A 20245-nucleotide genomic window follows, 5' to 3' on the forward strand; every position below is an offset into this window, starting at 1 on the left:
AAACTGAGGGAGGCCCAAACCTGCTGTTGAACCACCGCCCTCTGAATTGTGAGCTGAAGCGAACATTGAGATCGATTCGCCAAACATCACCAACAACTCTTCTGGGTCACGTGCATTTGGTAATACACTGGCGCCCCGCAGCTCTGCAGCGAGAAGCGAGATTTTTTTTTTTCAACCTGAAGTCATGGACTCAAAAGGCACCCAAAAGCGCCCCTTTCCCCGCCCCCTCTCTCCTGCTGATATAATCCCCACATGGCAATTTTTAAATTCCCATCTTGGTTTAGCGTCCCGAATCAGCTGAGATAATTGTCGGAGTGGAATTCCCACTAGTAATTTACTAGGATCCATCTTCCGCATCCTGATCACCTGATCTGATCTATCTGTTGGTGAATGTGTGTGTCATTGGAAGGGGCCCTGGGGGGCAGCCCAACTATCCTAACTATGAGCTGACTAAGTGAGGTCGGACCCGGAGTCACGTGACCACGGTGAGGGCAGTGCTCCAACACTATCGCATTCAGGCATCCAGAGAAATTCCCACACACAGGCAGTTTTTCCCGCTTTCTGCCCCTATAAAATCCAGGATAATAGATAGACTGAATACCATCGTTCTCATCATTGTCGAATCAGACTACTTGGTAGAATTACTAGTGAATACGCTTATTCTGCATTTCCACAATAATACCTAACTCTATTTCATTGTTTCTTTCCCTCTTTATTCGTCCCCATGACTCTCCCATTGGGAGATCTAGTACATTATATAGAAACTCACTGGAGCGGATCCACCTGCTGTCCGCTTACCATCCTGTCATCTGAGACATGTTCCTTAACGATTGTGGCCTGCGAAAGTTTGAGAGCTAAAACCCCCTTTCGCGCAGAAGAAACCACTAATCTAAACGGCTCAGGATGTCAAACTTGTGATCGGCCGTCTTGTTGGTTGCATTCACTAGCAGTTTTAACTCAGCAGTGTCTACCGCTTGAAAGCACGTATCCTGATTGGTCAGTTAGCTAGTATTAGAATAATAAGCTAGTTGAATTCACCCGTATCAGACTGTCCAAATTATCTATCCCATCTATCGTTAACTTTTGAGGTAGAGCCCTGGCTTGACTGCTGAATTCATAGCCAGGAGGACGTTTCATCATCAGCTCTTTGACAATATCTGCCAATGCGTCGAGCTTCAAGTTGGAAACGTTCATCTTAGAAGCATCAATTCGCACGCTGCGCTCTGCACCAGCTAGAGGATATCTTAGTACAACTACCTGTAGTAAGAAGTAATCGACCTTTTGCTTTGACTTTACTTACCCACCCTGACCCCGCCTGGGCCTGTCAATAGGATTCTGTCAGCAGTCAAATCGTCCAAAACTCTCCCACGATCACGAAGATACGTGATTGCTCGAAGGACCTTCTCCACATTAGCAGAAGTTTCTACCAATCAGCTGGAGCGTCTGTTATAACGGAAAATGGAGTTTGGGGGCAAAAAGACGTCTTATGCGTACCGGAAAGATAATTGCAATGAGCTCGCTCTCCATGATAGGACACCTTGATGCCAATATTTCAATCACTGAGAGTTCGGTTGGTTCCCATACTAAATAAACCTCTTCCTGATGAGTGTATACTTTCAATAGGCGAAGGAGACTGGGCGAAGAGATCTGGCTCATAGTTTCCACTAGTGACGGTACCGACAACGAGTTCTGTTCAAGCTGTTGAATGTTTACCAGCTCCGACTTGTGGGTTTGATTCCGGGCTAGAAAGACTCGCCGCTTTTGAAATCGAATTATTCGACTATATGTCTGCCATGGATCTCCGACCACTTTCGGAATTGTTATCTTTTGCCGCTTGTCCTTCTTTTGAGAATCGGATGAAGAGGGCTCGGGCAATCGTTTGGGAGGGACGCTTTGTGACGACGAGGAGCCGCCAGGTCTGTTTTGTGCCGCGAATCCCGGCGGAAACCAGATTGTCGGAGGTCGATTCAGCTGGGACTGATTTTGGTCCATAATAATAATTGAGGGTATCTGAAAAAAGGAAAATCACCCAGGCGCGAGCAATGCTGGGTATTTGGCCTACCACCTGGACGATATACACCATGCTTCAAGTACAAGTTGGCAAAGTTAAGGGTGTTCCAAATTATAGTTTGTGGTTGCAGTTCCTCAACTGCGCTTCCATAGTGGAGTCAATTAAAAGTTCTCGATGGTATATTGTAGCTTGTCTTCTGGACATGTACGATTACTAGTCATAAGATTCACAAGCCAGTGATTTGTTAGCTCATTGAACCAAATCAACTACAGGACCTGTTAATCATAAAGTAATCACAAGCAAAAAACAGACAGCTTTCATCTCAGCTATTACAGGTTATAGAAGCTGCTCGACATTTCAATGTTCAACTTCCAGAGCACAGTATCAGCAAATCTTCTCTCAAGCTTCATACAAGTTCTATAGTACTGTACAAACAATGCGCAGTACGGCTTATGCACCTTTCATCAACTTATACCGTTGACAAAGAGGCATATCGAGTGTTCATGGCAAACTCTGGCCATACAAAGCTGCATAGGAAACGATTTGTCCACTGTTGCACGTAATAACTGTGAAAATGGCTTTGTTGCCCAGCACCTAGAGTGATAGGTTAGAAAAACCAAGCTGGGTCTATGTGAGTCAGTTGTCCTTGAGGCTACTTCGTGCGACACATGATACGGAACAAATTGTGCAAATATCGAATGTTTATATATACTACGTTTATGCATACCATTAGTTTTAAATTTTCAATTCGACCATTTCTGCATAGAACCAAAACAAGCCGGAAGAAGAAGGCAAGCAGAAAAAGAAGCACTTTTTAGATTCCTTCGCTGGTACGGCAGTCAAATGGCCACCCCTCTCGTTTACTGTATTCCGTACTTAAGAATGGGGTCAGCATAAGCCCAGCTACTCCTGTGCTGTAGTGAGCCACGAACCAAACATGGGACGTCCCGGTCTACCTATGGCTGCTTGCATTGCTTGATAGATCTTCTTTCAGGAGATGGTGCCCCAGATCTTATTTTTCGCTCTGTATTGGCGGCAACTTCCAGATGGCAAGAGTCATCCAAGGCAGGAAAGTTGGTGCAGTTTACCTCTCCAATGTGCTTTGGTCGGGCTATTTGCAGTATCATGTGTAGCTTCAATGTGAGAATTTGTGCACGGTTGAAGCTCCTCTGTCCTCTCATTGTGCCTTTTCCGCATAGCAGAGAAGCTCCAGTAGCAAACTGCACGTAGACTAGGTACTGGTGTTATCCTCTTAATATAGATCGAAGGCATTTTTATTTATTCCCAGTACCACCCAAGCTGAAAACTGCTGCATTATAGAGGTAAATTTCGGAAAGATTATTGCAACTTATACTTGTGCATACGCTTATCGGAATAATTGTTAAAACATAAACATCGCCGCTCAGGACAACCTGTTACTGCATTGTGCTTAAAGCTCAGAGGTAAAGTATATTACATCCATGGCTTTAGGCCCCGCCAGTTTAAACAATAGCTATGTACCTTGCCTACCAGAATTTTTTCTATATTTTTTCAGGCCGCGGATTGTCCACTTTGCGCGGTCCTTGCGCCTTGCGTCCCCAGCGGGATAGATATGGTCCTAAAAGCAGTTGCTACTAAGAGTTTAGGAAGCTGTGCCTCCGTAAATGACCAGTCTATTACTTTGGATAACTATAGTACTGTATTAGAATAATTATTATCCTATTTCTCTTTCGGTTTTTAATTCTTGGTATTATATCTAACGACGACAATTTTGTCAACCTAGCTCCACTGCCCCCAAGAGCTCATGGTCTGCCGTTTTGTTCGGCTGCCCTTTTCCTGTGAGACCTCAGACTGGAGTTGCTCTACAGCCGTTCTTGAAATCGGCTTGACCGATACACACCGAGTAACTCTTTCCTGGACCTACCGCCAAGGCCTTAGCGTAGATCAATCATTTGGAGAGGAGGGTGTTGAACAAAAAGGGGGCGCCCCGTGTCATAGACACGGTGAAACAGCGGTATGAGGTGCAGGACTATTCAGGTGCTCTAACAGAGGGGGATTGAATTGAGGGTCACCGTAACATACATTCTGTAAGGTATTGTATATACATCAAAGTTACGCAATGTGTACAAGAATTCGGGGGACTTTCGGCAACTCATGTATGTGGAGAGGCCCGCCCGGTCTGCGGAAGTACGGGCGGGGGGCTTCACGAGCTTGACCAGGTCTCTTTTCCCTCTTTCAAGTGGCATCTTTGGGTACTGTATTTGCACAGCATCTATCAACCCAATCCGACCGGTACCACTCAGCACGAAACTAGCGACAAGTTTGATCTTTGAATCAATATGAGTTTTGGTTTTAGTCCAGGCGACATCGTCCTCTTCACAAACTTTGCCCGGAAGAGTATTTAGAGGGCGGTGGTTAACGGTCGGATTTTACCAACCTATGATTTCTCTGTTTCCCACTCCTCTGCTTTTGCGCTGTCTGTTCTTGTGCACTTTGTTTTGCGGCACCCCTCTTTTTTCCCACCACTCTGTTTATTTTGACCCGGGCCTTCTAGATCTTCGTTCATCGCTATTGGCCATCGAATACACACCTTACCAACCACCACCTGTGTAGATGACCTATGTTTAACCCTGAGACTACCATAATCTTCCCGCTGCAACTTTGGTATTGGGTTTAGCGGAGAAAATCAGTTTCTGCCTGCACTCCACTCCGCTCTCCCCTTTCTACTGCTGCTGTTAATCTGAATGTTTTTGTTTTTATCATGATCACTTGCTTTTTCACTAATTAAGCGTGTCTGGCATACTCTCTTTGCCTAGATTAACTATTTTCACAACTGCCAAGTTGGAAAATCGATCTGGTATGTACTGTATCTCAAACTAGATTTCCCTCTTCTGGCACAAATATATTAGGAAAATCACACACAGCCCTCAATATCGTTCTTATCACAGTAAAAATTGAGGTCCTCCACCTCATCCCTAAAATAATCCTCCTGCAGTGATTCGAAAGCTGCATCCAAGCCTCCTATACATCTTTTCATGACCTTCCTGTGATTAGGGTTACAATCCGAGAAAATAGGTAGTCGCTTAGCCAGTTTGACGCCCCTTTTATTCCTTCTCCTATAGCAATGCTTAACGGCAACAGGCCTTTGAGCTTCACTTGGCGTCGTCAAAATACCTACCAGGCAATCATATTGATTATTGATGACTTCGATAGTTCGCCGTTCGATTAATTCGAGCATAACAATCCCCAGTGAGAAATCACAGGGAATAGATACACAGTAGCTCAATCCTGAGGTAACAGCTGTTGAAGGACCCGTCTCATTCTTAGTACCGAAACTCCGCTTGATCAGTGGATTATTGAAATCAATTTTTCCATCGAAGATCGTGCGAAAGAGATATCTGTCTTGCTCCAATAGTCTGTAAGCCATCGAGTTACGTGAAGTTGCATCACAGAGAAAGCAAGCTTAAGCCCGGGCCGACATTTGTGTTCATGGCGGAGTTCACTATGGTCAAGAACCGCAGCAAGAGAACGAACATGAGTGGGGTTTCCCGGCCCTTTTGAGGACATGTTTGTTAATGGGTGAAATTTCGATATCGAGGCACCTAACGGCAACCAATACCACCTTTACATAATTAACCAATTACACTCGAACTTCAATTTCGACCCGACTAGCGTTCATTATATCATAGGAGTACAACAATGGCTTATTCCTAGGCTTAACATACAAGGCATGATAAGTAACTCAAAATTTGACTATCTTTGGGTGTAGTTCTACAGTACAACAATCCTAGTTGCTCGATCACAGGGGTGGTCAAATACGTTGACTATGTTCACAACGTAGCTACAGCGATACCCGCCCCCTAGTAGTAGTCGGGCCCTCACCAGCGAATGCGGTGAGGGCCCGACTACTACTAGGGGGCGGGTATTCGAAATCAGATTAACCCAAATTCTCTCCTGAATTGTTTCTCGAACCCTAACTTGAAACACACTAATCTAATTTTGGTTACTTTCTCAATAATCCCTGCTCACATGTATCGTATCGGCTAACAGTGAAAAATGATCATTGTTATAAAACTGTAAGGAGCCATGGAAATCTTGTACAAGCTCAAACCAACAGAAGGTGAGCAGGGGGATGCAGGTCACATGGCACTATCGGCAACCCCGCTCCTTCTCTCACCTGTTAGTAAAAATCTCCTTCGTCCCTTTAACACCCTATAAAAATCTCCGTCTTCGGGTTCCTCTCCTCCTGATTAATTATCTGACCCTTCGAGATATCGTGTGCCCCTTCCTATTTTTATGGCTATACCTATTAGCTATACGTGCAGTCATTTCAAATCCCCATCTTCCTCCATCTTTCTTTTAGATTAGTGAGATGTCTATCCAACAGCCCACGAAAGTCTCTATACCAGACTCGCTCCAGCAAGTCACCCGTCATTGGGCTCCTAAGCGAGTGGCCTCGCTCAACGATGCGTACGATGTGAGAATTGTGAAGGTGGCCGGGGAGTTCGTTTGGCACAGCCATACCGATACGGACGAGCTCTTCTACATTCTATCAGGGGACCTAACGATCCAACTGCGCGAACCGGGCAATGAGCAAACTAAGGATCTAAAGGACATCCAACTTAGTGCCGGCGAGATGGTGGTCATCCCTAAAGGCGTACGACACCGACCAGTCACGAATGGCCAGGAGTGTGCTATCATGGTTCTAGAGCCATCGAGTGTAGTCAACACGGGGGATGCGACGGACACAAAGGGACTCAAGAACGCAGTAGAATAATCATATCGGCATATTGCTCCCTAGCTCGTTGGCGAGTAGTCCTTTTAGGTCTACTATATCCTTTAGCGACAAGGGCTTTCCTAATGCTAGATGTTATCAAGACCTGAAACTCATCCTAGAGGAAAACAGCCGTCTCATTCAGGTAGAGAATAGGCTTTTCATACAGGTTGACTACAAGGTGCTTCTATCATTGGTGGTATTACTATACTTCTCTAGCCTATTCGAGTTGGGGGTGCGTAGACGTTTCCAAATTGCTGCTAAGTTTCTACGAATATTTACGATTGTAAGCTTGCTATATTTCTTTTCTTTAGCCATTTGAGAGGTAGTGAGGGACGGGCTCTCTACCATATCACGAATGAGACGAAGCTTTGGGAGGGGAAGCCTAGGAGACACGTTGCGTAATTCAGCCTTACATGGCATTTAAGAGCCATAGGGAAAGAAGCCTGTCGACTTGGGAAGGCGGACAGTAGCTAAGGAGGGCGCCTAGGCAGCAGGTGTATAGCACTTTTGTGTAAAATATATATTATTCAAGGTCTCGCCAAGTCATATGCCATGAAACGAACGAAGTGAGAGAAAGGGTTTTAATCAACACGGATGTACGTGTGCGCGAGACGTGTGCAAAAAGAGGGGGTGGCTTAACTACGTACGGGCCGTTTTGCCACGCGCGCCGCCCATTCGCCCTAATTTGCGCTTGTGCCTGCATTATTCTTGCCTTCTTCGGATTAAATGGACTTGGCTTTAGGGTTCTAGGGCTTTGTCTGCATCTTTCTGCACGTTCTTCTCATATTATTGCTTCGTGTCCTGCGCCTTGCTCGTAGTTTTACTGCGATGTTCTGTTTAATATTGCCACTACCGTCTTCTATCCGTTATGAAAACTAGTCGGAAGGCAGCTTTAAGGATGAGATTTCCCTTAGTACTGCTACGTACAGCTACACCGGCCATGCAGTTAATTCGATGATGAAATTACGCCTTTTGAACGTTTATTTACGGTCTATTTGAATGGAGCCTATGCAGCAGCGTACTAGAACATTTTCATTTAAAGAATACGAAGTGTAGAAAGTTCGACGCAAACCGAGCAAACTAAGCGGGTGTCGACAATTTGTCTACCGGCAATCTGTCCAAAACTCACCTCTGTATCTCCCCATCTTTTCACTATAAATCTATCGGATTTCTTAGACCCCTGGACACCAGATCAAAAAAGCTCCCAAGCCGTCATGGCTCTACGAACACGAGCAGGAACGGTACGCAGAGAAAAACTACGAGGCAGCACTAAAGCATTTGACGCATGGCACCGAGTTCAGAAATACCAATCGTCCCAAGGGCGTCGAGTATCGCCCTTGAACTATTAAAGGGTCGATGGAGACGAGAGAACAGGGCGAGCCGACTATTTTAAATAGTGACTAGAGCTAGAACTACATTACCGTTTGCATTGACAGGTCGCTTAATATACGTTTGTATACTAGACTGCCTTCGGCACTCTATGATAGAAATTGAGTAGTCCCGGGACGTAGGGAATCTGAAATCCATGATCATGGCCTGTCCCCGCTGTTACGATTCAATTCTCCCTTTGGCTGGCTTCTCAAACTTCAACCACTTCTCCGGCACCTCATGCATCTGTCCTGCTTCCGACATCTCCGAGAACCACTGACTAAATTCTCGAAACTCCCCTTTCGTCGCGCCCGATCCCGGGCCTAAATCGAAAAACCTTCCATCTGCGGTTGTGAATCCGGATGCCTCCACATCAGTAGTAGACTGATCATTCAGAATAGTAACGCCGCGACTAATCATAGCGTTTATAGTCTCGGAGCAACGCTTCGCAAGTTCGGCAGCGGACTCGCCTTCTCGTCGTAGGATATGATTGCGTAGTTCGCTTTGGAAGATGACGGAATCAGGATCTTCGCCCTCGAAGATGAGGCGGTCGCGCTCCTGGCGCGCCAAAGTCGCGTAGTCCTGGGGAGTCTCGTAGACCATGGGCTCGTCGTCCGAGTCGTGAGGAACCCCGTCCTCTCCATGGCCTTGAGCTGATTCGGAGTGTATCACATCCGAGCGTTGGTCAAGGACTTTTTGTTCGGACATCGTAGGTGCTGCGGCAATGTCCTTCATTCTCAAGTCGTACTGGTCTTCGTTAAGAGTTTTGGTGCGTCGAGGAAACCAAGGATACCGTTATGGCCTACGTAAAAACCAAACGTAAGCTTAGTCATGCCAGTGGCTTTTCTCATTGATCCATCTTGTTTACCATACATGTTGGCTTACAACTCCCCAATTTATCTGCTTATTTACACTTTACACTCCTGCCTTCCTCTTCTTTTCACCGTTTCAGGGCCCGATGCGCGCGCCGCGCGCGTCTTCCAGTAAAATACAACACCTATTTTTGGAAGCGGACGAAATACGACCATACGGTATATAGACTAGCTTGTTTCAGGATAGGGTTTGTGTTAGATCCCCTGTACTATTGGTATTGTCCTGTCACCCCGATACGCACTACTCATGCATTAGGGTTAGACCTGTACCTTCAATACTGGGGCGTGACCCACAGACATTCTAGATAATACAACTACCATACACATGCTACAAGAGGTTGGAAATCAATTCGTGAGAGTATGCTGGTATATCTGATTTCGAATATCGCTGTAACGGTTCCTTAGTGAATGCCAAAATTTTCCTTGCCCTCCCTACCTCCCCGTGAGCCGCTACTAGTACTTCCAGTAGCGCAAAATACTATGTTATGCCAAGAGAATCCACAGCGCCTTTGCGATGGTATAGTCGATATAATACCTTCAGTGGGGTCATAATGTGGTCTACCGGGTTATTGGACGCTAATATCGAGAATACTAGGACTTTCGCTTAGGAGGTGAAGCAAGTCCTGACTCACCTTGTACCTAGCTAAGCTATATTGACAGGAAATCAAGAAAAGCGCAAATAAATGTAACGCTATGTGATAGTCATGTGAGGTGCAGCCGATATATAGGTTGATACTTCTCAGGGACCAAGGATCCGATCCTTAGAATTGAACCACCTAACATCAAAATGTCCTCATTTTATAATATTCTGGCAGTAATAGACAGATCTAGACAGAGTTCCCCATTATCCTTGATCTTCTCGTTGATACTCCGACACTCCTCCGTTGTAATCCAAAACTCCCAATGCTGCCTTTTCCACGGGGTTCTCTTTATGGACCGTATGTGGTCCCGCACTTTTCCAATCACAGCAAGCTGATCATCGGGAAAATAACACTGCTTCTCCTGCATGCAATCTCCGCAGAGCGTGAAAATATGAATGCGCTTTTTCGAAGGAAGGACATGAGACCAGAATGCGGTTAAAGAAGATCCTGGCTCATATTTCTGTGGAGTGATTTTGACGCTTAGCTGCCGAGAATCTTCATTTAAGCATAAGATGCATTTCCAAGAGATGTGACCTTTCATCTAAATACAATTAGCTATAGGTATGACGTGATTACTAGCAGTTATTCAGACCTTCTTTCGTTATAGAAGTAACGCTTGTCGTAGCTCTTGGTTGTCAGATTAGAGGAAGAGAGGGGAGGGGAACTAAGATCCGAGCAATTGAGTCAAAGTCGACTAGAAGGGTAGGCCTGAAGGAATGTGTAGCTTGGGAGTTTATAGAGCCCGAATGATTGCTTACTACTAAGGCACACCTGGCACTAGAATTAACACCCCGAGGCGGAAGTGAAAATTAAGAAACATACCAACGTAAGGAGTTGCGGCTCACCGAGACTGCGTAGAGGCAATACCAGTTCTTGGTGATCCAGAGGTTTTAGTAAGTTAGAAAATCCAGGTTGCAATTTTTAGAATACATTCGTTTCGTCTAACAAATATTTCTGCCCATACGAGTGATTATCTTTGACCAAGTTATCTACAACACGAGCGAATTATATACCCCGGGTCCAAAGATAGCTAGTCAACACACAAGTTGTAAGTTGGTCACATGAACGTCATGAAAAATACCACATTGGAAATTTGGACGCAAGCCCGTCCAACTTAACGATGACCAAATGCCAGTGTGTCCTGTGCTGTCTTTAGCGAGCTTCAAGACCCACTTCATTTATCTTCAACCATGCTGCCCGCAGTTGCCATACATGTCAGCCTATTGGTTACACCCTGTTAAAGTCTAAGGATGTTGTGCTGCGTGGCGGGGCTTTTGCTTACAAGCCACGTTGGGGTCAAAATCGAGCGGCTTATGGTTCATGTTGCAAAAGGTTTTTAACAAGGAACTGCGTGTAAGGAGGTCTAAGGGAGATTTAAACAGAGACAGTTCAGTTAGTTAGGTTTGAAATATGCAAATTAACCGATCAACAGTCACGAATCCATCAAACGAAGAAAGAATTTTTCTTGTCGGAACCACATCACTGGTTGTTGAACCAACTTTTTTTGCCCAACTTTTTATGCGAATAGTGATTAGATAACGGAATGTTCAATACTAGACTTTCCTGACAGGCCAATTCTTATTATGCAGGTTTCAATGGTTAACTCCACTTAGGGGCTGTTCAATCGTATTTTGAATAGTTTGTTTGAACTCCGAACCGCAAATCCCAGTATATTGATGCTGATATGTTCATCTTTAACAAACATACAGTTGGTGTTCGGGACTTCACCATTGTTTGCGATTAGCGTAAAAACTGGGCATATTTTTTTCATCGGAAGCTCTATTAGTACCAAAGGGCCTGAGCGTTGTCGTCTAGTTATAGAGCCCGTGGCTTCATTCAATCAACCAAATGATATACATTCCACCCCTCCTTTTCATCTATAGATTTTCACTATCAGCTCTTACGCTTAAATTCAATTCGCCTGTTGGAATTGTGCTGATACACGAAGCCAAAACCACGTCCTTCTAAATCCACGAATTCGTTTACTGGATGAAATTCCGCGATGGATGGATCATTGATCGGATCGGGCCAATGGCCAGTGCGCAATGTGCGTGGTGTTGAACTGAACTTGATCCCTCAGCCTACAACGAAACCTGGCTATCATAAATGGGTACCAGCAGAAGACAGCCTGCTTATTGAACTACGGGCTCAAGGAATGAATTGGAAGGATATTAGCAGGCGTCTAGATGGAAGGAGTGATACTGGCTGCCGACTCCGCTACCAGAATCACCTGGAAACTCCCGAATGGGACGAACAAATGAAAAACACATTGGCTCAGCGATACAAATGGTACGTTATGAGAAAGGTACTGTAATGGGTCAGCGGAAAGAAGTTCAATTTGCTAACGACGTTCTCAATTTAATAGGTTGAAGCAAGATATGTGGTCAAAGATCGCAGGCGATATGTGTGTACCTTGGAGCGATGTGGAAGCTATGGCCTGGAAGTTAGGTAAGGCAGGGTTGAACAACCGTTTCGATATACAGCCGTTTTCGAATGCCATCAGTTTTCCCCAACTCGCAGCGAACTACGCACCCCGGGCCTCGAGATCGAATTTGGCCGAGCAATATTCTTCTCCATTTACACAACTGCCATCCTTTAAATCACTTCTATCCAGCATTCCCGCATACAAAGATGGTGTAGCCCAACAGCCACGATCCTCACCTAATGTCAAGCTGAACAATAAGGTTGCACCATGGCTAACGAAAACTCTGGAACGCCTCAGCCGACTTAACCACCAGTTGGAAAATGGCTCTCAGCATACCCAATGCCTGATAGACACGCTGTCATTTCCGGAAGCCACCTGGACCCTCTGTTCCATTATGTTTCCCAACGTCAAGACAGGAATGTGCAAGGGTGAAAACGCCTCTGTGATTGGTCCGGTAAACTTCCAGATTATCCACATCGAGGCGTTTATTGTGCAAATAGACATGGTATGGTGCAACAAAGTGGTCTTCAAATTGACCACGAAGGCTATAGAAGCCCTGATCGATTACCACATGGGTATATATTTGGCTCAGGTCTCGGCCGACTCGTCGGCGGGACTGGGAAATCAGACGCGGCTAGAGATTCTGCATAAGGATTTTGGCCTAACTGCCAACAAGTTCGTGTATTGCACCAACGCAAAGATTTTACAAAATATGGAGGAAGACGGCTCGGGGGAGTTGCCGTGCGACCACAGCGAGCAAGTTAAAAACGCTATCTGGAACCTCTTTTTACCGCTGCTTCCTCCTGGACAGATGACGAGATAGGGTGTACTAAGTGATTGTGGCCAAGTTGGTAGCAATGATAGTCCCGTATAGCTCACAATGTTCTTACTCCCAATATGTACACACACACACACACACACACACACACATTTCATTAACGCCCGGCGGCTAAGCCGAAAGGGCAACTATCACTGATCTAACTATACATGCCTTAGCTAATGATGTGTCTCCTTGGAGCCCATACAAGATTCCTGTCACATATGTCATCTCAGATGTTAATATCTTAGCTGGACCTTGTGGGTTAGTGTTTAGTTAGTAGACTTGCTTGAAGGCGTTTCTCCAAGTGTTCAACATCCTATTCTCGGCAATTGAAGCACGTCTACTGTCTCTGGCCCAACATGTACAACTATCAATGGAGGAAGAAGGCTTACGGAAGCTGCCGCGCTACAGTATAACTGATTCTGTTCCCCCAGACTCTCGGACAAATGCCTGTGACTCCCACTCTCCTTCCATGGATTTGGCGGGAGCCACTAGGCATCTGTCCTTCGTCCTAGCTTACTCAGTACTGTTATCGGCTTCCATCCGCTCTACTCTGGCGGATTTCTTGGTGTCATCTTGCAAACGGAGAATAATTACGGGTTAGACAAGGACAAAAAGGGAGATACGTAAGAAGACCTTTTTTCTTTTACAGTAATGCGGACTATGTCAATGCAAACAATCTGGTAAACTCAAATCTTTTAATAAAAAGCATACTGACCATATTAGACATTCAGAACTCCATAGTGCCCTTTCTTAGTCACCGCAATACTGATAGTCTAGCGGCTTTTCTCCGATGGCAACCTCAGGCAACAGCTATTCCGCCGTCGTGAATGCGTGGTCTGCTGAGAAATCCGAGGACGCATTGCCCCAGATCCTCAGCACATCGACAATGCCGTTTCGAGCCTTCTCTAATCCCTGTTGAAAATAGTCTAACAGTGCCTCCTGATCCTCATAACCGTGCTTCAAGGTCTCCCTTTCCTGACACAGCCGGACATTGGAGGTCCGAAGCTGGTGGTTCGCCTCTTGAAGGCGTTGACTGTCGAGGTGCTTAGAGACACAAGACTCCCACAGTCGGCGGTATAGTCCCACGAGGCGTGCAGCCTGGGCAGCTAGTTTCGGGTCCGCGTGGTCTAGCCGCTCCAGTATATCAAGGACCGGCTGGAATGGTTCAGCGACCCAATCGGTCTTACTGCCTTGTAGTCCCGATGTACCAACCTGGAGTATCTATCTCAGTAGCAGTTTCTAGTCACAAAACAAATAACACTGACCGGCTGTGATGTTTGAATTGGCTTGCTGCCGTCAACTGAGGACTTCGGTTCATACTCTGCCGGAGCCAGACTTGATTCGACAAACCGTGGTCCTTCCGTCTGTTCGCCTGTCGTCACAGGTGAATTAGAAGGTACCTCCATGGTCGAAGGTAATATTCTGTCTCAGTTCATTGGTACTGTGAGGACACGACTTCTTATAGATCTTCCCATAACACAAAGTTTCTCTTCACCGAAAGGTTGCCCGCTAAAAGTTTACGGGGGAAGCTGATGTAACCGAATGTCCTTTAAATCCACGACCTTAAAGTATAGGACCTCTACTTTGCAACTGGCTTCGGAGTCCAAACACCTTCTTTAGCTGAGAAAGAGAGGTCTAAAAGAAGCTGTCACGTCACATATTCTATTTTTCTTTTCAAATTTCCTAGAAAATTCCAATAGACCTTTACAGTGACCAGCCTGTTGTAGCAAACCTTCATAACTCAACTAATAGTAATTTACTCTTATTCCAGGTGGAACAATATGGAAGGAAACCCCGAAGACTGCGAAAACAAACAAGGTCCAAACGCAGTTCGGTTACAATGCGCACATAAACAAAGTGGGATCAGTTTGTGGTCAATTGAAGCCTTGTTCGTACCAATCAGCATTTTGATTTGAGTTTCATCTATGCAGTACTCAAAATTTTTGAGAAACAAGAGAGATAACATTTTTGCTCGCAGAACTAGGTTAAGAGGGACAGTTTCGATTGACCAGTCAAAGAACACATGCTATTCGTGCACCAGCGAAGAAAAATTAAGACGAATAGGCAGGAATTATTTGGCTGCATAAGGGCAATACTATATTAACCATGGTAATTTACTACAAGAAAAAATATTGCTTGCCGAGACGGAATGGATTGCCAACATCTTTAGTAATTTTACACTGAATATACGGAAGCACAGACAACCCGACTGCGCAATGGGTGACATAGAGGATAATTAAATGACGCATTCATTCTCTTATTCCCAGCGGCCAGCAGTGTTGGTATAGGGTACAGTAGCCATTAATGTTACCAGGAATTGTGTTTCAACAATAGTGCGAATAACCAATTCTCGGTTTTGCTTGCTATGCTCCTGCGCTTGGTGAGGCTCCTAGGAGCTAGTAAAATAACTCCTGGGTCCTGGATAGATCCGTTGGGGGGCGTTCGGGGGAGGACACAAGTGCTCCGAAGGCTCTACCATGCCTAGTTTCTTGTGGATTTTCCCAGATCGTGAGATTATAAAATATGGCTCCACCTCATATTTCACAAGGCTCTATGTAATACCCTTTTTTTCCAAACACCAGGGCTCAGCTTTCGATTCCTCTGTCGATTTGATATACTTGACCCTTTGTGCTTCGTCCCCATATTTCCAACATAACTGTTCAGATGTCTTTCTAGTCAGACATGATGGCATCGTCCGACGACGGATGTATTCTTCTGAGCAAATTTTTCAGAAATGTGGATCAAGTGAAAGATCTAATTACTAATACACAGAATATCATGGCGGTCGAGCCTATTCTTTGTGAAAGAGCGACCATATATATTGGGAACGTCGTCTTCGCCTTTCTCTGGCACGACCTTCTCACAGAGAGCGCCTATATCAATGATAAGGTACAAAATGAATTCCTCAGTTCATCCATTTTCAACTAGGCTGACACCTGGGTATTCTAGACACAATGACGACAGAAAGGTCCGAGTCGAGATATACCCTGATAATCTCATTCTCAACTTTTTCTCTACTCATGAGATATGCCTAATAACCCCCAGAGACACCTACGTGCTATTTAACTCCCTCTCAAGTGCGAAAGAAACAATTGTTTCTGGTTTGATGAGAGGTAAATGGCAAATTGAAGAGCTTCAAACCCTCCGGAACCGTGGATGGATCGTACATTACTACGCTGGTGGTGGACTGTTCGATCAAGCATCCAATCTGAAGATGGAAGGAGAGCTTAATTTAGACAAAGGCCGTCGTCTACTGGATAAGCATACCTTTGTGGCTGAGAATGATCATTCGGAAGACACTATTTTCATTACTGAGAGCACGGAAATTCGAGCACAAGACGATGTGGGAAATGAAGTGGCATTAATTGGTTTCCCCTGACCGTATATTTCAAGCCGGGGACCTCAATTACCAAGCACGCATAGCTGCTTATTCACTTTCGTTTATACCACCATTGCACTACAACGAGATTAATTATGATTTCTCTATTTTGTGACCGACATGGAGAACAATAACGGTCGCTAATCTATACAATAAACAAATGTGCGGTCCTGGCACGTAGACTGTAAGAAAATACTGTACGCTGAGTCAGATCCAACGCGTGGCAAGATTGCCAATTCGCGACATATTCCACGATCGTTTCCATTCAAGTTCAGCCCTTGCTTCTCGCACACGAGAGCGTTCTACTGCTTCACGCAGTTTTAGGCTCGCTTGCTGCACTCGTAAATTCCCAGACGGGTTGACTTCTGGCTCAAAGTGAGACTGGAGAATCAGTTCCTGCGATGTAATAATTGTCACGTTCGAGAGTTCTTCAAAGACATCGTGGCAAGTGCGATAAAATAGATTCTCGCGTTCCTGTACTTCGCGCTGGCGAAGCTTCCCTTGTCGTGATTCTGGAAGTGATTGACGGTTTTCTGATTTTGAGTCCCGTAAACGGGCCCGAGTTGTCTCCAATGCAATCGTGGATCCTTGAGCCAAGGAAATTTGGTGGTCTAAGGAATTGATTTCCGGGAGGTCATGTTTGATGGGAAGCGGTCTCAACGTGCCATTTGACCGTAGACCAAACTTCGGGGTCTCAGGTGATCGGCTGTAGACGCTTGATGTGTCATCGTCGCAAGCACTCCTCTCGGAAAGCTCTACGGACATAGTCAAAGTGAATATAGATATGGCTCTCAAAGTAGTCTCATTTGTAATCAAGAAATTGAAATGGCAATTGATGGCAATACAACGCAGTAGTGTTTCTGAATTTATACCGTATCGAGATATCTGGCGATCAGGATTATTCTGGAAAGTCATTAACCAGTGCCAAATACGAATCAGCCTAAACTCTCCTATCATTTCACAGTACGTGCAATATCACCCTGTGCCTTGCGATTATCTGATCAACAACTAGTACGAAGAAAATCAATGCCGTGTTTGTGCGTTAGGCCTGAATTCTTATGCACACCGGGGACGCTGCTTTATAATATTGAGATTGAAGTAAGCCAACTGTATGCTCCCAGCTGTGCTTAACTTGTCAATATATTTTGCTGAACAGTGATTTACATTTCATGAGCAATTCATCTTCATAGCCGGAACCGTGGATTGCAGTTCCAGTAATTGAGTCTACGAGATCTGAGAAATACATGCCTGGCCAGTTTCCGTCTCCCTCCGGACGTATATGGTTGACTTAATATAGCGATGGTCGTTCTATCGTTTAAACTATGGACCAGCCACCACTCTTTGACCTCTGAAACAGGGATTAGTACTCAGTGCTTTACACTTTGACTTAGTTGGTATAACGGAGGCAGCATATTTAGTTGGGAATCGATAAAATAGTGTCGTCGAAATGTACTTTCTCGCAAGCCCGGCCAAAAAGATTTAACTGAAGAATATGCGATAATGGTCAGTTAAAACCAACCAACTCTTGCTTAAGGGCGACTGGCACACTAGTGTAGTAACAGTATAGACCTTCGTTTGTCCCCGCAGATAATATAGGGTGTCGTGTTTGAATGGCTTTTTGAGCGAGTATTAATGATCTTTTATCCTTTTTCCAACATCTTATTTATCTGCTGACGGCCGCCCTCTATTCAGATAATACAGCCAGAGTTCATTAGGCTCATATTACAGAATTATTATTTCATGTGGTCCCACTGAGATTTTCAACCAGAGGACAAGTATCTGAGCGAATCAAAGTTGATAGATAGTCAATATTTACATGAAACAACATAATCATGAACACAGTTACACACAGTAACGGTGACAGTTTCAACTTGATATTCAAGCGGACAGAATGGTGGAGACGACTCGATTTCATAGCCGACGTTTCTTCCGGTGCAAAGGTGGCTCTACAAATTGAACGCGACGCTTAGTCCGTCGAAGACAATAACAATTTCGTTTTGATGGCCAGAGACACACTAAATGGTCCGCACGGCCAAAATGAGCAGAGGCTTGTTGGTTGACGAGAAGTTCCTGGACTGATTTTGGAAAGCCGCCAATTTTTTGGCGACAGGAAGACCCAGCGACCATGATCGAAAAAGCCTCTTCCAAGCTAGCTACCATAAAGTCCACCTTCTTTCTGTAGTATTCACACTTATGACAAACATCACTCGAGCCAACTTCGCCAAGGTAGTCGCCACGCCCCGTCTGAAATTGTGCACCAGCGAATTCGTTGATTACCCGCTTGACCAAGGCGTTGGACCATCGCCAACTACACAGAATTGATCCCTGACAGTAAAACCTCCCATTCTGCTTTGTGGGTAACTGATCGAGTTCGAAGAAAAACGAGGTGGCTAAGATTTTCTGAACAATTTCATCTGGAACATTGTACGACAGTCCAGCCAATTCCTGCAATGCATCCATATCATCTAGCTTTGGTAGGGTTCCAGAAAGCGTTAAATCCAGCCGTAACGGATCTTCAATAAAATTTAGCGCTTCATAGAACCCTGATTCGCCGTCCATGGAAGGCGATGACATGATGGCCCGCATCAATCTTGGAAAAGCACCGTCTCGAAGAATGCCCCGAGAAGTATCACTAGGCGTAGACGAAGGACAGGACCCTGTTCCTACTGATATCAGTAGATCGTGTTTTTTTGCAGAAGGCCATATGATAGTTGATTCTTTTAGAGCTATCGCAAGAGGATTGTTGGCCCGAACACCGCCATCCTGAAAGGGACCGAGCCCAGCAAGCGATTTCGTTCGGAAATACCTGAATATTGGTCAGCCATGGCATTCTTAAACACGAGGAAAATACCTACACGGGAGCTGCAACACTGCATCGCGCTCTATGAATAATGTTACGTCAGTAATGTTACGAATATAGCTATGATAGACTAGGCGATGTTTATAAGGGATGGTACTTACACCATCCATAAGTGAGGATTCTGGTCATCATTGCAAGGTATTAGAAAATGGTATGCCCCTCGAGTCTCAGTCAGCTCTTTCGCTGGTTTCTTGTTGGTGCGTTCGGTTTGGAGAATCCGGACAGCTGAGTGATCCTGTCGTCGACCTGTACCACGGTAATTCGCCAAAACACATGGCTTTCCATCCGAAATACGGCTGATGATGATCGCAACGCGGCATCCAGCGGAATCTCTCACCGGAACGTCAAAAATTCGACGGTTTGGACCTACGGCTTGTTTGAGAGTGGAATCCAAGTTGTCTGAGTCATACTGGCCATCAGCCAGAAAGGCTTTCAGCCAGGCAACAGATCGGAGGAGTGAGGATTTCCGTGTGATAGCGAGGGGTGATTGGAAAACCTTCCGTGCCAAGTCAGGAAATTTACGGAAGCTCACTTCCGCGGATGACTCATTTAAAATGAGGTCGATTTCGGATAGTGCCCCTTTGGTTCAGTCAATATACCATTGAATGCAAATCCACAATAGTTCCAAGCTCAGGTTAATTTTTAAATCCACTTACCGACGCTGGTGCCCACGCACAAATCAAATACCTGCGACAGCCGTAAGTCTTCCCCGAGTCGCTTTTCCAGCGCTCGTAGAAGACCTAACTGAATAATGCCACGGACACCCCCACCGTCTAGGCTAAGGATGACAGGGCATTTAGTGGGAGGGAGTTGGCGAATAGTGAGCTGAAAGGATTTTTCACACATGGGACAAGAGGAAATATCCACATGGTACTCTGCACTCTTCCCAACTGTTCCAAATATCACCACACAAGTGTCACAAATTGAATGTCGGCATGGCAGCATATGCTCTGGTGATCGACATAGGCAGAAATAACAAGTTGTGGTTGAGTGTAAACCCGGCCAGCGACGGTGATGACTGACTAATGCCTCACGGCGGATAGCTGCAGACGTGTTTGTGGGACTCAACAGTGTAAAGAGGTGGGAAAAATGAGCGAGGATACTTAGGCA

At 45.3% G+C, this 20245-nt stretch overlaps 4 protein-coding genes across 4 annotated transcripts; 2 read left to right on the plus strand and 2 right to left on the minus strand.

The window, feature by feature from the left end:
• Positions 1-6362: 6362 nt before the first annotated feature.
• On the plus strand, positions 6363-6767 carry PFLUO_LOCUS5863 (uncharacterized protein; the record flags this gene model as incomplete). Its single annotated transcript, XM_073783350.1, has 1 exon — positions 6363-6767. One exon carries the CDS (start codon positions 6363-6365, stop codon positions 6765-6767), a length of 405 nt encoding a protein of 134 aa, XP_073639914.1.
• A 1548-nt stretch (positions 6768-8315) lies between these two features.
• On the minus strand, positions 8316-8870 carry PFLUO_LOCUS5864 (uncharacterized protein; the record flags this gene model as incomplete). The annotated part of the gene is made up of 1 exon (XM_073783351.1): positions 8316-8870. One exon carries the CDS (start codon positions 8868-8870, stop codon positions 8316-8318), a length of 555 nt encoding a protein of 184 aa, XP_073639915.1.
• Positions 8871-11650: 2780 nt separating this feature from the next.
• On the plus strand, positions 11651-12896 carry PFLUO_LOCUS5865 (uncharacterized protein; the record flags this gene model as incomplete). The annotated part of the gene is made up of 2 exons (XM_073783352.1): positions 11651-11937; positions 12014-12896. 2 exons carry the CDS (start codon positions 11651-11653, stop codon positions 12894-12896), a joined length of 1170 nt encoding a protein of 389 aa, XP_073639916.1.
• An 810-nt stretch (positions 12897-13706) lies between these two features.
• On the minus strand, positions 13707-14302 carry PFLUO_LOCUS5866 (uncharacterized protein; the record flags this gene model as incomplete). The annotated part of the gene is made up of 2 exons (XM_073783353.1): positions 13707-14108; positions 14162-14302. The coding sequence occupies 2 exons, from the start codon at positions 14300-14302 to the stop codon at positions 13707-13709; spliced, it is 543 nt and encodes a 180-aa protein (XP_073639917.1).
• Between the last annotated feature and the right edge of the window lie 5943 nt (positions 14303-20245).

Source organism: Penicillium psychrofluorescens (genome assembly GCF_964197705.1).
Source record: "Penicillium psychrofluorescens genome assembly, chromosome: 4".
NCBI lineage: Eukaryota > Fungi > Ascomycota > Eurotiomycetes > Eurotiales > Aspergillaceae > Penicillium > Penicillium psychrofluorescens.